Raw genomic sequence first — 17,748 nt, forward strand, 5'->3', positions numbered from 1 at the left:
ATTATAAGTAAAAAAGAACATTGAACTTTTATATAAAAATTAAACTTTTTGGTTCTTCATAAAAAGTTTATATAACAAATAGTTGAGCCTAAATAAACTTATGTGTCAGAACATGTGTGTGATTGTAACAGTCTTAAAAGTTATGTATTATGTCCAAACAAACGGAAAGGCCATTACTCCAGAGTAGTTTTTATACTGATAATAGTTATTTCTCGCATCGTATTATAAACAGCTTTCCGCGGATATAGAATGTACAATTATAAGATTAAAACCAGTTTTTTTAGCCCGAGATGCCGAAGGCACGGGTTAAAAAAACTGGTTTTAATCTTATGATTGTACATTTTTATATTCGTAGAAAGCTGGATATAATACAATGCTAGACATAGTTTTTTCGTATGGATGAGTTCCTATCCAGCGGATTCGAATGAATACGAGAAAAAAACTTTAAATATTTTGAAGAATTCATATCTAGTATAATTTTATTTTAAAAATTTTGCAAGCAACCTTTCAAAAAAAAGTTATACATATGTATATCTAATTAAATAAATGTTTAATAAAATTTATTGTCTATTATATCTATTTAACAAGTGTAACATTTATATACATAGAGATTCAACAATATATTTCATACTATAAAAGTACTACAATATCACAATTCTTTATAAATCTTTGGATACATTTAATTTACACCAAGTTTAGGTAAATGTAATAAAACAAAGAACCAGGTGCGTGAACAGAGATTGCTGGTGGGAATGGGGGTTAAAAGGGGAATCCTAGAGGGGGATTTAAAAAGAGATAGTTGGTCTTATCATAGGGGTTACCACAATACTACAGTTAAAAATGATTCAAAATTATGTTAAACAAAATTGCTTGAATAAAAAATTAAAAAACAAATTTATATAAAAAAGGAAACATTTAGATAAAGATAAAGATTTATTTAGTTGATAAATTATATAATAACAAATGCACTAAAAATCTAAGTTTTTTTTCAATAAAAATAAATAAAAATATTTTATATAGAATATATTAAAATTTGGCACATTTTTTCAATTCTCCAATTGAACATTATAACTAGTTATTATTTTCTAATTGATTTCTCTGTAAAAATTAATTATACAGCAGCTTTAGCTGGAAATATAAGCCTTGCCATTCCATTTCTGATATCCTGATTCATAGACGCATAGATTATCGGATTAAGCCCTGAATTCAAATATCCAATCCAGGTTATAATATCTGCAACAAATGCATTGGTTTGTAGGAAATTTGAGATAGTTTTTGAATATGGCGACAAAAAGAACATGGCGGCAAAAGGCATCCAGCTGATGGCAAATGTTCCAATGATGACACCCATCATGAGTGTGATTCTTCTCTGCTTCTTCTCTTCAATTCTAAGCTTTCTTTGTGCGCGACACATTACTTTGTTCTTGCTACGCCTGAGGACGTGCTTGCTTTTTAGGAAGTTTTTCAGTTGGATGATTTCGTTCTCCTCCAAGCCTTCAACTCCCTAAATATAAAATAAAATTGGATATAATCAAACATTAGAATGTGATTTCTTTTGCATTATAATTCTATTTTAGACTCTGTCAAACCCTTTTATTTACTAAGTATATTTGCGATTACTTTTATTTAATGAAATCTTCCAATTTTTAACATGTACAAAACGGCCTGCTTAATTGCTTCAAGATCCATGTCAGATCTATATAGGAAATAAATGTCTATAAACGAGCTCAAGTTTTCCAAGGAATATATGATTAAAACTCATAGTGCTCCAATAATCCATAATAAACTCTCATTGCCCAGAACGATAAGACCCATTATTTTACTTTATTAAAAATAAATTCATTTTTTTCATTTCATGTTGCTATTTACCTTATATTGATGTATTTAATTTCTAATCATAAAAAAGAAAATTAATATTAATATAATATGATAAATTTAAGAAAACTATGTTTTAAAAGAATTCGATTGTGGCGACATTTTGTGTGTTCAAATATTAAACTAAAATTGTAATCATCATCATTAACCCTTTGGTGATGGTAATGTAAAGAAAAAATATAATTTAAAAAAATCTTTTAAAAATCATTTAAATTATTAAATATTTACTTTCTTTTAGATAGTAATGCCGGGTGAGGAAAATAGATTTATTGAGAAATAGATATGCATATAGAAAACTAGCCAATAGGGAGATAATTATATCGAGCCAACTCTAGTTATATCATAAAATCTACACATGAAAACCATTTAACAATGCCTAGTTTGACTCTTTGTACCTTGGTGTGTCCGTTTTGATATAAAGATTCGTATTACAACAAAGCAATTTCTATGCTTTACTTTGCCTATCTGTTTTTTAGCTGTTTTTAATAAAAATGTTTTTATTTCTGCCCTTTGCTACGTTCTATTGGATATTTTTTTCCTTAAGATAAATATTGCAAACAAAAAGGTAATGACCCTACATCTTTTGTCTATTGTATGAGAATGTACTACCTCAGGGAGGGATTGGACATTGGACTGTAAATTACACTGATACCCAAAGTTTTGGAAATTTTTTTGTCATGCGTTGGCTTTAAAACTTGTGTTTCTTTTATTAGATTTTGATTAGTTGGTTCAATCTAGCAGAATTTAAACGTTTCAACCAACACTTTAAATAAACAGTTATTTTTTTTTCATCTTCTTTGGGGATGTAAAACAATTTATTGTCAAATGTCTTATCCCTTAAGATCCTTACAAGTGTTCAGTGCTATACTATCTCTGTACAATATTATCTAATCAATACATTTTTTATCTTTTGTTCGTATATCAAATAATAGGAAATGAACTAAGAGGAAATTACATTGCAACTTTTATATAATATTTTTACATAGTTCCCGGAGTGGTTTTAGACTACTCTTTGTTAAAGCGAAGCTTTTCTATAATATGGATCAGTCCGTCCGTAATGGTTAGCTCTTTTCGTTAACTTAGACATATTAGAATTGTCCAATCAAATTAACACTTTGCATAATGATTCCTATAACAGTTTGTACGATCTAGAAAGCGTAGCAAATATTTTATCGTTACCAGAAAAGTCCGTAGCATAATTATCCAATAAATCAAATTTGTTTTAATAATGATACCTAGGACAACAGGGTACAACATTATATGTGAGGCATTTTTTAAAATGAAATTAATGTATAATTTCGTTTAGACGTGCAAATTGATATTCTGCTTATCAAGTTTTGACACTCTATTTAGAGCTTCGCTTTTATGGATGTTGTCATCCTTGTTTCATTAAAAGCTATAAATCTTTTTTTCTGCCTATCACGCTCTCTTGAAGCCTTTAAGGGCTGAGGGGGAAGTAATACTTGTTTTTAAGCAAAGCTATAAGAAAACAATATTTAATGCATTGCTGGTATAAATGGTATAAGATCATATCTTTAAACACATACATCAATGTGCAGTTAATGTTAGACTGTTTCAAAAACAAATATAAAAAAAATCTTGCAAATGTTTTCATGAAAAATATCCAAAATGTTTATGAAATTATATTAAAGTTTAACTACATTTTAAATTACTAGCGGCTTCGCCCCTAGCCTCTAGGGGCTTAGGCCCTATGAGGTTTGATAAAACCAAATTTTCGTATTTTGGATTTAAAAAGATTTTTTGGGGGGGGTTATTTTTCATTTTTAGGAGGGTTTGGGGGTGTCCCACCCCCCAAGAAAATAGTTCTAAACCTTCCCGGGACATATGAGAAGCTACCTTGTAAAGGAGAACCCGATCGGTTCAGCGGTTAGCGAGATCCAAACACAGACATCGTTCTACTTTGTATTATAGATAAAAATAAACTCTAAAGCACACAATGTCCTTTCGTCCGTTTTTTAAAAGCGAAGCTTTTCTATAATTAGGGTCGGTCCGTCCGTCCGTACGTCCGTCCGTCCGTCCGTCCGTCCGTCCGAGATAGATAGCTTTTATTTGTTAATTTAGGCATGTTAGAATTGTCCTATCGATTTCAAACTTTGCATGATGATTCCTGTAGTATTTTGGTACGATTTAGAAAGCGTAGCAACTCTATAATCATTACTAGAATGTCCGTACGTCCATTTTAAACATGTTGATTTTTCTATTTGTTAACAACAAATTTTCAAGTGTTCTAATTATCCGTTTGATCTGATTTTTGGTATATTGATTCCTGGGACAACAAAGAACAATATTATAAGCGAAGCAACTCTATAATCATGTCCAAAAATGTAAGTATGTCCATAAACATTATCCTGTTTTTAAGCAGTTTTTCAACAAATTTACTCACAATTTTGGTTCGACATTTATACATTTATGTTCCGATTTTTCAGTTCAGATACTATACAAGTGTTAATGTCCGTTTGTCCTACCGTTTCAGTACTTCGCTTTTATGGATGTTGTCATCCTTGTTACATTATGTAGGAGATATGGTTTACTCGGCTGTTGTTAAAATCATACAAATGATTTTAATAAAAATAATTATTCTCTACTCCTGTTAAAGTTAGACGGCTTTAGTCTTATGATTATCACTATGACAACAGCTCATCTATTTTATTAAAATACTATCCTTAAAGATAAGACAATGGAAATAATTTATTTTACGTCCTAATTAAGAAATAAAAATCCCGCTTCCTGTAGTTTTAGAGATTAAAACTAAAGTGTGAATACCGATAGTTTGAACCAACCAATCAAGATTTAGTGAACTATTTCAAGTCAACGAATGAGAAAAAGTGGGATCTACTGCAGTTCACGATAAAATATTGCTGGTAAGCAATATTTCGAAAAAAAATCTATGAATTTTGAAGGCTACTAGCTGCCAAACGGCTGAACGTACAGATCATGCCCGCATACTGTTTTAAGCGGCATGAGAAGGCCTACAAATAATCTTGAATACCCATAAATCAATAATGCATAATTATCTCGCAGTGCAGAGAAATGCGTGAAAAAGACCTATTTTACGCGTTTTTTCTTCAGTGAAGCTTTCCCAGTGCATAATTGGATCTTGGCTATTGCAGATTATTTGTAAGCCTTCTTATGCCATCCATATTAGAAATCACCTTATACCAACAACTAAATAAATTTTTTTAAATCACGAAACTTTTAAGTGATTTTCAGTTGTCATTGGTGGGCAATACTTAGTAAAATTGACAACATTTTTATCTGCTACCCAAATATTATTTTAGATTTATTTCGCTTGTTGGTTGTACCTTATTCATGGGTAGAATTGCGATTAAAGATCTCATGATGTCAAATGTTTTCTTAAAGTCAAAGATACCCAAATTCAACAACTATTTGGCAGCATTTTTGAACCAGTCTAATGTGCAATGTACATAATGTAAATGTGTCATTATATTTGTGGAAAGGGAATACACCATGGATCTTAAGGGATAAGACAATATACGATAAATTTATGTAAATACATCTCCAATGATGATAATCAAAATTACCCTTTCTATAGATTATGTTATTAGTTGTAAAGTTAAAAACACTGCTAGTTAGAGGCAACCCATCAAGCTTCAATAAAAGTACTCAAAGTTTTAGGAAGTTTTAAGACAGCTGATAAGAGAGCATGATCATAAATTATGAGAACCAACAAAAATTTGCAGTTCAATGTCCCCTCCATCCCTGGAAATATACATATGAAGTCTTAATAATATTGCATGCTATGACTATTATAGGATGCTATATTAATACATTATATGTTTATAAATAATGCAATATTTGTTTATAATGGTAGTTTTTGTACATCTTATTAATAAACATGATGTTAGAAAAAGTAATAAGAAAATACTTTTATTAAGTCTATGTGTAATTCAATTGTTTTTTTTTAATTTAAAAAAGGGTGTGGGGCCAGGGGCGTCCAAGCTTTTTTATTTGGGGGGGGGGGGAGATAAAATTATGAAAATAAAAATTTTGGGGGTGCGTACGGCACCAACAAGCTCATTTTGGGAGGAGGGGGGGGGGGGGTAATCTTTATTTTATAGATGCATTTTTTTCATTTGGGGGGGGGGGGGTAAAAATTAAAAATCCAAAATTTTGGGAGGGGATGGGTATTATTTTCTCATAGCCTTATTCCCCCCTCCCCCTTGGGCACCAATTCAAATAGTTGAAAAAGTGCCATGAACCATTTCAAAACGAGATTTTAGCAGACATCCTGCTACTTGTTTTTAAAATCATTTAAAATTTTGACCTGCAATTCATTTGTAGTGTCATTGTAATCAGTGGCGTCACCAGTTTTAAAACTTGAAATACTCTCTTGATCTGCTCCTCTCTAAAATACAACAAAAAAGTGAAAATTTAGTATTTATCGCCTCGTATTGTAGACATGTTTCTGCGCATATTAAAATGAAAATACAGAAATGGATATAGATTATACGTGGATATTATGACAGGGGAAATATTGTCGGCAATTTAGGTTGCTAACATGAACATCACTTATTGGTAAGTTCGTTCATCTAGTAGGAGGGGATGGAGGGGGGTACAGGAGGTAGATGCGAGGTATAGTTCTTTTAGCCAGCTACGAGTTAAATTGTAGAGTACATGAAAATCTAGTGTAAGATCCAAGTAATAATACTTCCATTCCCAGCATAAACATTTAACAAATATAATCAGGCTATTTGGGGAAGCTTTTTTGCCTTTTTTAGTTTTAAATCTCATAAACTCATAAAATAAATATAAATTAAATTATTAATTAAAATTATAATTATGTAATATTCTTTAATCATCTATTTTCTAAACTAAAAAATTACTTTATTAACTATTACATTATATTAAAATATAATAAAAATAAAGAATGTCAAAGTTCATTGATCCTACTTATTATCACTAATCCTTAAAGAAATCATAATTACTACGAAAACTTTTTTTAAAAATATTATAAAAATATTTAATTAAATTCTTTTTACTTTAAATAATTTGTTTTTATTACACCTTTTTAAGTAACGAAGTTTTTCCATATATAAAAGTAACACGATGTTTGTCTGTTTATATATACCTTTTTTTTATTAATTATAAAAATAAGTGCTGGGTCGCAATCATGATAAACAAAATTACTACCTTCTGTAGATTAAAATTAGTGGTTGAAACATTTGGACACTCAACTGCATAAACCAACAAATCAAAATTTAAAAAAGTCCCTCCCAGGCTGGGTCGTCTTCCCCTTCCCTCAAGATATAGCCGATAGTAATTATAAGAGTAAGAAGAACAGCCAATTAGAAAAATAAAAAAATAAAAAAGATTTTTTAATAGATATTTTGCTGTTGAAAAAAAGACTTGTAAGACGTAATTTTTTTAAGAACTTCGTATTATTTGTAGAATAAAATTTTTCTAGCAAAAATCTTTGTCTGCTAGAAATGAATCTTAAATTGGACAGATCATTGTGAATGACTAGCCATCTAGAGTAATAAGTCTATTATGGTAGATATCCCTTTGCATATGTGTATGACTAACCATCTGGAATAATAAGTCTATTAAAGTAGATATCTCTTTGCATATGTGTATGACTAACCATCTAGAATAATAAGTCTATTAAAGTAGATATATCTTTGCATATGTTTATGACTAACCATCTAGAGTAATAAGTCTATTAAAGTAGATATCTCTTTGCATATGTGTATGACTAACCATCTAGAGTAATAAATCTATTAAGGTATATATCTCTTTGCATATATGTGTATGACTAACCATCTAGAATAATAAGTCTATTTTGGTAAGTCTTTCATTGCATATGTAATCTATTCCCTTGACAGGTTAATTGTGGTATTGCCAAATATAATTTTCTTTTTCTCTTGCATCTACGTAATATGCATTTTGTACATTTTGTATAACCCAATTTTTTAATTAAAAAAAGAAAAAAAAAATTGGGAGGATATTTTTACGGGGTGGGGGGGGGGGGGTGGGATGTGATACCCTCCTCTAAAATAGTTATAAACTTTCCCAGGTCTTATGAAAATCTATGAGGACGAGGAGAACCATATCAGTCCAGGAGTTAGCGAGATCCTACGGTTCAAAGAAACAGACAGACAGACATCTTTATACTTTATACTTTATCAAAAGGAATTTAAAAAATAATGATGGGGGGTGTGTGGGGGGGGGTACTTTGCATCATCAGACAATTAAGGAAAAACATAAAAATAATCCTACCTGTGTATTACTGAACTGACTGAGCACCGTTACCGGCCTTCCCTCCACCGCAGGACAGGGTATCAGGTAGTCCTGGACGGGGGGATTTCCCTTACCCGCAGCTGCGGCAGGTATTTGATTTGGAAGTTTTTCAGTTTTGGCAGGTGTACATTGTACGCTGGTGCAGGCTGTTCCAGGTTCAACTAACTCCACCACATGTTGATCAACAAACTGCTGTTCTATAATTTTACAGGTGACTGGATTTGTAAAGCTGGTTATGGAGCAGTCTGCGTTCTGAAAATGTATTCATGTTTATGTCTTTTATAGACTGACAGCCTAAGTAAGTAATCTTAATTTATTTTATAGTTAAAATAATCAATTTAATTTCTAAGTCCGAAATCTATATAAGACAATAATATAGATAGATACAAGAGAAAAAAGTGATATCTGTTGATAAAATATAGATATTTTACAGCTTATTATTTTTTACCACATTATGAAAATAAACAACTAAAATAATACATTCATAAAAATACTTATACAACCAAATATGATTAAACACAATTTTATTTAAAGGTTTTTTGAGCATTTATGTAAAGCAGAATAGAAATAAATAGAAATCTCACAGCTTAGTTAACATTGATTAAAGGATGTTCGTTTACGGGGGTAGGGTATTCCTTCTTTTCCTACCCAAAAAAAAATTTACGTCCTTGCATCAAGTATACCATATAAGATAGCCTGTCATAAGATTTCATAAAACCCTTCTATTGAAAACATTCAGTACCCAGTCCAAATAAAACAAACCTGTGTCAATATAGTAGCACAAGTTGACCGGCGGGCTCCAGCATAGTTATCCTGCAGATCCTGGTGGCTTCCAGTCGTTGTTTGATCCTGGTGGCTGCCAGTGGTCGGGTGATCAAGGAAACCAGAATCGGGGGCTAAGGTTACAGGTTCAACTGTCAGATGAGTTCTGAAAAAAGTTATAATCATAAAAAAAATGTGTTTTTTCCTTCTAAAAGTAGGCGTCCGTGCGTAAATCTATTTTGCACTGTGTTTATTCTGTGAATGAAAATATTTAGAAACTTAATGAATAACAAAAATATCTGTAACTGAAATAAACACATAAGAAAAATACAAAAACAATAATAGCCACTCTAATTTTATATGTATATTAATATTATGATAATAAATATAGAACATTAGATGCCTAATATCTTAATTGGGCCAAAAGGAAAATAGAGAAAAAAAGCAATCCGACTATTTTAATGAATTATTGGTTAGAAAATGTACGAAAGGACAGTTATTTTTCATTTCATTCGTATAAATAAATAGTTGCATTTACTAGGAGAAGCTTTGGTTGGGGAAATCATAGCGTCCAAAAATTTCGTAACTTTGGATGATAAGCTAAAATAACCATCTAGGGTAATAAACCTATTATTATGATAATTGTAATATATATTGTTTATAAGTCAATATCATGAATGAATCAATTATTAAGTACAATTATGCAATATTAAGAATCATTCATTTTTTTCTCAACCCCTATATAAACAAAATCACCCTTTGGATCAAAATTATTGGTTTAAAGGTTTGAACCAACAAATCAAGATTTTTAAAAACTATGTAAATTTATAAGGAGTGTTTTAAAACTTTGGGTACCAGTATAATTTACAGTCCAATGTCCCCTTCCTGCTGTCTGTAGGTTAGTACGTCAGTAACACACTCACCTTGTATCATATTAGCGAGTGTTGCAACCATGAACGTCTGCCTATCGGTCAGTCTGTCATACAGTCACCCTCACCTTGAATTATTATTGTTCATATTAGCCAGAGCAGCAGCTGGACCTCCTCCTCCCCCTTTTGTGGCCACCTTGGCTCTCTTCATCCCCTTCTTGGCGAGGCTGATCTTCTCATTCTGCCTGGACCGCATCTTGAGGAATATGGCCGTGTACAAGCTGGTCAATACAACTGTAGGAACTATAAATGCCATGGTACCTGCAAATGGAAAATTATGGAGTAGGGTCGTTATTTTTTGGAGGGGGGATTGTGGATAAGTTTTAATAAGAGGGAAAGGTGCAAAAAAAAAGATGTTTACAACCACTAAAATGGTTACCCTGAGGATAAATATAATAAGTGTGATGTAGAAGCTAGTAAAAATGGCGGACTCAGATTATGACGTCAAAAAAAATTAACCAATGAGAGGCCACTATAAATTTTACCATTGGTCAATTACAGTGTATACTGGCCTCTCATTGGTTAATTTTTGACGTCATAATCTAAGTCAGCCACTTTTACTAGCTTCGTGATGTAACCTAACCTAGCCTAAGTTAAATAACATCAGAAAAAACTCCCTTACTGTATACATTATTAAAAATCAGGAGGGGTTTATGTGCTCGACTGAACACTTTGAGGGAGAACGCCATATTGATATCTTATTCTTAAATGCAAAACCATGAGAAGCAATATTGCCTGTGTAAATGGTAATAGAGCTATTCATTTAAAATTTGACGTCGTTTATCTAATGGATATAGAATATACGTGGATTTTATGACAGGGCAAAAATTGGCTTCAAGTTAGGTTACTAACAAGGAAGTCATTTATTGGCAAATTAGTTCATTCAGTAGGAGGAAAAGGTGGGGGGTAATAGGAAGTAATTCAGCCCGCTACGAGTTTCATTTTATTAAATTCCATGAAAATTTGGTGTAACATCCAAGTAATAATAAATCCATTATGTAATTCAATATTGAACAAGGAGGACAATATCCATAAAAGCGAAGCTCAACACATAAGATGACCAATTCATACTTATATTAAAAGATGTACGGAACTACTTTATATTTTATATTATTAGTCTGAACGAATAAATCTATTAATAAATTACTCAAATACAGGATACTTCATATGGAAATACTTACATTTCGAGACTATGTTATATGGATGCTTTGCTATTTTACACCTAATCGTTCTAAAAATCAATATATGGAAATACGGATTTTCTGATAATCAAATTTAACATCGATAGGACAATTCTAACATACCCAAAATTAAAAAAACGGATTTAAAAAGCATCGCTTTGAACAATCTAGGAATTTAAGAAATGTGTTGTACCTTACTGAAAATGTATCATCCTACATTGAGTGCATTTTTAAACTTCATATTCATCAATTAAAATAGTTTCAGGTAAACTATACAGGGAGTTAAGGGATAAGACAATTGGCGATAAATCATTGTACATCCCCAATGACAAAAGTGTCTCCTTTGTACACACCCAATCAGGGTTTAATTAAGGTAAATATAGTTTTTAAGCCTACGAAAATAAAACTTGGAGCACTAATATAATTTTGAATTTAATTTTCCCTCCTTTGCAAAAAAAACGTTCAAATCCAAGTTTAATGACATCATGGAGGGGACAATGGAAAATAAATCACATTGGTACCAAAATATTTTTTATAAAAATTTTATATTCTTTCGTTCTAATTACATCAAGAGAGGGGTAAGTTTCTGGTAGAATCCGTAAAGGTTATGTGTTATAAGTTAAAAACAGTAGTAGAACGATAAAAATTTATGTTAACTTTTTAAATTTTTTTTGTCTATAGTTCTTTTCAATAAGAAATACACATATTTAGTGAATATTATCGTTCTACTACTATTTTGAAGCCTTAAAACACACACCTTTACGGATTCCACCAGAAACCTACCCCTCTCTTTATCCTCAGATTGCTGTATACACTGAATTTGAAAGCAATTTGACTTTTACACGGCTTTTGATAGATACTTTAGACATAGGACATAAATATAAAAAACTGGCAGGGCTCTGAACTCTGAACACTTACTTAAACAAACTTAACCTAAAATAGAATTATCTCCACCCTTCCAAGAAAAATCGCGAATAGTACAAAAAGCCCCCATAAAATATTTTCTTTTAATGTTTAAAACTAGAAATTAAACTCGAGGGAAAACTTATTCCCTTACCCCTTCCCTAGAGGCCAATAGGGGCGTGGTCACTATTACCTGAATACAGAACATATCCAGCAGAAAGAGGATCTGTGGGTGTTGCACAATCTTCAACATGCTCTTCAACTGCTCGGGTCCAGGTAGAAAAATTTCTGATGGGGTTTATCCATTATATTTTTATTAAATTTAACAACGAATCAACGATAAAACGGTACCTACTGCTACTGTGTAAGGTGTATAAATCAATAGTAAGAACAAAAGGAATGCATTAGCCAATAAACAGGCTCAACTGATTAACATACAAAGTTAGAAACTTCAAGACAAAGGGTAGTTTATCAGTAGGGTGTTTGTATCAAAACGGCACAACCACTAATTTCAACTACAGAAGAGTTATAATAATTGGGGGTGTACTTCAATTTATCCCCCATTGTCTTATCCCTGGTTATAATGGACATATCCCTTCCTGATATTGATATACATGGGGAAGGAGATGGTGGCAGCTGTACACCATGCCAGCAGGATCATCAGGTTGGTGGCGCGGCTGCTAGTGTGCAGAGCGTACTGTACTGGCCGGTACACAGCTAGAAATAAGTAAAATGTTTAGGTGTTAAATAATTCTTGATTAACATTAAAGCTAAATTCTGTAATATGAGCATTGAATCCAGAAAAATAACTAAAAGTATTATATCAATAAAAAGCAAAGCACAAAAAAATCATGGACAAATGGTTAAAGTAAGCTAGAAAGCAGATGTTTAGTTGCTATAAAAATGTTTTTTTTTTTTTAAGCAAGACTGACAGACTGACGTACCAAGTAAATTATATACTTGATGATCATTTGTACAGGTAAGCATCACCAGAAATACCAGCTTTCTTAAATTGCAGCCGAAAAAAATCATACATGCTCTCTAGTTCAATAGACGGACTGACAGAAAGATAAGGTAAATCATAGAGTAGCTTTGCTAGAAAGATGAACAATGAATAGGGTCATTGTTTCGCGTAATTTTGACCTAATAAGCGCATTTGACTGAAAACTTGCACCCCACTTTACGGAATTACGCGAAAAAAATTACCCTCTAAGTAAGAATACAATTCATTACCTATAAACCTATCAATACTGATGCCAATAGGACTGTAAATAAAATGCATTACCTATAAACCTATCAATACTGATGCCAATAAGACTGTATATAGAAGCATTACCTATAAACCTATCAATACTGATGCCGATGAGACTGTATATAGAAGCATTACCTATAAACCTATCAATGCTGATGCCAATAAGACTGTATATAGAAGCATTACCTATAAACCTATCAATACTGATGCCAATAAGACTGTATATAGAAGCATTACCTATAAACCTATCAATACTGATGCCAATAAGACTGTATATAGAAGCATTACCTATAAACCTATCAATACTGATGCCGATGAGACTGTATATAGAAGCATTACCTATAAACCTATCAATGCTGATGCCAATAAGACTGTATATAGAAGCATTACCTATAAACCTATCAATACTGATGCCAATAAGACTGTATATAGAAGCATTACCTATAAACCTATCAATACTGATGCCAATAAGACTGTATATAGAAGCATTACCTATAAACCTATCAATACTGATGCCGATGAGACTGTATATAGAAGCATTACCTATAAACCTATCAATACTGATGCCAATAAGACTGTATATAGAAGCATTACCTATAAACCTATCAATACTGATGCCGATGAGACTGTATATAGAAGCATTACCTATAAACCTATCAATGCTGATGCCAATAAGACTGTATATAGAAGCATTACCTATAAACCTATCAATACTGATGCCGATGAGACTGTATATAGAAGCATTACCTATAAACCTATCAATACTGATGCCAATAAGACTGTATATAGAAGCATTACCTATAAACCTATCAATACTGATGCCGATGAGACTGTATATAGAAGCATTACCTATAAACCTATCAATACTGATGCCAATAAGACTGTATATAGAAGCATTACCTATAAACCTATCAATGCTGATGCCAATGAGACTGTATATAGAAGCAGATGAGAAGAGAACATCCAAGGTTACCCAGGTCTTACAGAACGTGGGGCCCCAGAACCATTTGCCAGCCTGCACGTACAAATTACAATTTCTAATTTTTTTTCTTCATATTTTGGCCTTAGTTACACTTACACCCACTTCCCCAATGACAATTTTATTTTCAAAAGGTAACGAATATTAGTTATTTATTGCATCGTATTATAGACAGCTTTCAGCGGATATTTGAAATGATTTATAAGATTGAAACCATTTTATTGTCCTTAGTTATCCCGGGCCTTCGGACCCCCAGTAGTAACAAAATTGTTATTCATTTGATGATTTTTATTTTAATATTTGTGGAATATTGTTTGTAATACAATGCTAAACATGATTTTTAGTATGTCTGAGAACCGGTTGTAATCCAGTGGATATTTTTCGGTTTCAAAGCCATAATTTACCATCCAATGTCCCCTCCCTCCCTAAATTGACTAATTGTAAATTATGCCTGAATTTTGACGACACTAGGAATCATGACAAACATGCCGACACAGAGGTCAGCCACGGCCAAAGAAATCAAGAACTTGTTGGATCTCACGGTTCGAGACCTCTCCTAGAAAATATATACATAATAGTTATTTATCACATCGTATTAAAGATAGATTTCCGCGGATATCAAAATAAAATAATAATTGTAAGATTGATTTTATATTTTTTTTATTTTAATATTCGTGGAAAAAGGTCTGTGATATGATGTTATACATAATTATTCAGTATGGCTGAGAACTGGTTCTAATCAAGCGGATATTACTCGGTTTCGTAGCCATACTGGAAACGTAATACTGAAATTAATTCTGATGATTCGCTTAATTTATGTAGCAAAGCAGCTCTATATAAGATAAATAAAAAAATGCGTATCACTGAATATATTTGTGAAACTACATTTCTTCGGAGTCTAAAAGATTTACTAAGCTGCTATATGGGATAGATTTCTGAAACTTATCTATATACCTCATAATTTTGTTTGTACGTTTTTTACATTTTAATACATTTTTAATATTTAAATATTTAGGAAGGGGGAGAGATTTTTTTCTTTTTCGATTCTCTTGGGAGGGCAGCGGTAGTTAAAATAGCCTTACCAGGACCTTAAAAGCTTTACTATAAAATTGGTTCAGCAGTTGGCGAGATCTTTCATTAACAAACTTTACCATAATTATACCTGTGAAGCTATGGATACAACTACCAGGATGTTGCCAAGGATAGTGGCCGCAGCCGCAAGGTACAGAACCATTATCAATAAATCCATTAAGATCTCCATGGTCAAACTATCACTTGTCATCTATTGTTTTATAAATTGATATCACTATTTCTTTTGTTTAAGAAAGCGTTAAGTCATCAGGAGGTTTCATTTTTGTCTCTTTTTGGATAACTATATTATTGTATCACTTGGGTAATTAAGAACAGCCCTCTTTTTATTTGTTAGAGGTTACCGGAGAACTGAATATGATAATCCAACTCGAAGGGGTAGTTATAATTAACCCCCCCCCCCCTACCCTCCCACTCCCTCTCTCTCTATTTCCGGAGGGTGAATTTATACTCCGAGAGAAGGGTAGGAGAAATATTTCCTAATTCTCTATCGTCGGAGGGTGAATACTCCGAGAGAGAAATATTTTCTAGGGTTGGAATGTTTGTGCGTATTTTTCGGGGAGGTTTCGCGGGCGTTTATACAACATTACAAAATAATTTTTAAGAAAAATAGTAAAACAAAATTATTATTTAGGTTCATAAACTGTTAATCTTAATATCAACAAAGACCATCACTTTAAATTTTAATATATTTTCTAAAACTCTAATAAATTTGCCATACTTAGGTTTGGTCAGACAGTAACAGATATCCCTCGTTAATTTAAGTTTGTTAGAATCTTCGTATCGTTTTAAACCTTTAAATCTGTAACAGTTAGATATAATTAAGAAATTATAGCAAGTTGAAAATTATTTCGAGAAAATCCATTTTAAACATGAAAAATGCTAATTTACTTTGAATAAAATGACAAAAAATTCCTTCAAAATGTGAAAACACCGAGTTTTGCGTTGTAAATCTAACTTTATCCAGGTTTCGGTAGTTTATTTTCCAGTATGGCTCCGAAACCGTTCTATTCCGCTGGATTATAACCGGTCCTGAACCTGACTGAAAAAAATCATTTATCCTAGCATGTTATAGATAATTTTCAACGAAAACTGAAATTAATCCTTGAGTTATTCTTAGGCTTATTGGCCCAGGCTTTCGGCCTATTTTCATTCTTTATCCACGGAAAATGTTTATAATACTATGCGATAATTAACTATTTAACAATGAAAATTTCACAAAAAAATTTAATTAATTATTATATTAAAAACGTGAGTTGATAATAATAAATGTATTATTATAATGATTGAATATGGTATTAAAAATTTCTACGTATTTGTTAATCAGGGTGTATTGACCTGACATTATTAATATTATTTTCATAGAAAGCTATTTTAAAGTCGTAATAAGTTAATTAAAAACTATGTTTTTAAGATTATTTTTAGAGGTTAGAGGCTACTCTCCATAATATTCACAAATAATAGGATGTTTTTTTTTTGTTTGAAAAATTCAGGATTCCAAATCATGTAGCTTTCTAAATCTTATTCGTTGGATTAAAATCTTTTGGGACTTTTATTAAATCTTAATTAGTTGGTACAAAATAGCACTGTCAAAAAATTGCCCACTAAAAATCTAAATCTACAAAGGGATTCAAGAGTTTGAAAAATATTATCAGAAAAGATATTCATGAAATAAGATATTTGTAATAGGGGTTAAAACAGGGATCTTAAGGGATAAGATTATGGACGTTAAATTTATATCCTTATACAAAAGTAACAGGATGTTTATGTGTCTTTGTGTTTGTACCGAAGGATCTCACTAACCGCTAAACCGATCGGGTTCTCCTTAACAGGGTAGCTTCTCATAGGTCCCGGGAAGTTTTATAACTATTTTGGGGGAGGGTACCACCACCACCCCAAGAGAAATAACCTCTAGAAAAAAATTACCCCTCCCAAAACAAATTTTTACTTTTTCTTTGAAAATCTAAAAAAATAAATTGGGTTATCAAATTCGACTCTCCCCTCCTGAAGTGTCCCTAGAGGCCTCTAGGGGCGTAGCTGCTATTACATAATGAAAATAACAAATTTATCCCTTCTATAGATTAGAAATATTGGTTAAAAAGTTCGATACTATTGGTTTAGAACTAACCTATTTAGTTTCAATAAAGAACCCAAAGTTTTTGATCCTACATGCTTATAAAACTTTGGGTACCAGTGTCATAAAAAGTCCAATGTCGCCTCCCTACCTGGAGTAAACTAACAAGATGTTATATAATTTGATAATCATAAGGTTAATCAACAAAATTGATTACGTGCACGAGAAATTAAACACCAGTAATAAAGGGATAGGAAAATATGTAAAAAAAGAAGATATTTTCAAAGTGTTTAATTATATTCCGAAGGGGCAATGCATATTTCATAAAAGTCCTCAACGTTTTTACGGTAACGAATAAAAGAACGTGGTTATAAAACTTCCTGGCTGTTTTTCCATTACATTCTCCCCTTTCTATTTTCGCCCTC

The 17,748-nt window shown here is 31.8% G+C and overlaps 2 protein-coding genes across 2 annotated transcripts in view; both read right to left on the reverse strand.

Moving 5' to 3' along the window:
- Mmp1 (Matrix metalloproteinase 1) overlaps positions 1-17,748 on the reverse strand; it is a 64,893-nt gene that overhangs the window by 33,996 nt on the left and 13,149 nt on the right. The window lies entirely within an intron of this gene.
- LOC145312335 (putative tyramine receptor 2) lies at positions 1,033-15,552 on the reverse strand. Its single transcript, XM_080151579.1, has 11 exons — positions 15,323-15,552; positions 14,612-14,716; positions 14,082-14,196; positions 12,519-12,646; positions 12,347-12,354; positions 12,123-12,217; positions 9,914-10,106; positions 8,917-9,082; positions 8,134-8,406; positions 6,182-6,262; positions 1,033-1,504 (listed from the first exon to the last, which is right to left on the reverse strand). The coding sequence occupies exons 1-11, from the start codon at positions 15,440-15,442 to the stop codon at positions 1,112-1,114; spliced, it is 1,677 nt and encodes a 558-aa protein (XP_080007705.1). The 5' UTR covers positions 15,443-15,552; the 3' UTR covers positions 1,033-1,111.

The sequence above is a fragment of the Acartia tonsa genome, chromosome 2, assembly GCF_053477335.1.
Source record: "Acartia tonsa isolate MP-2025a chromosome 2, ASM5347733v1, whole genome shotgun sequence".
Taxonomy (NCBI): Eukaryota; Metazoa; Arthropoda; class Copepoda; order Calanoida; family Acartiidae; genus Acartia; species Acartia tonsa.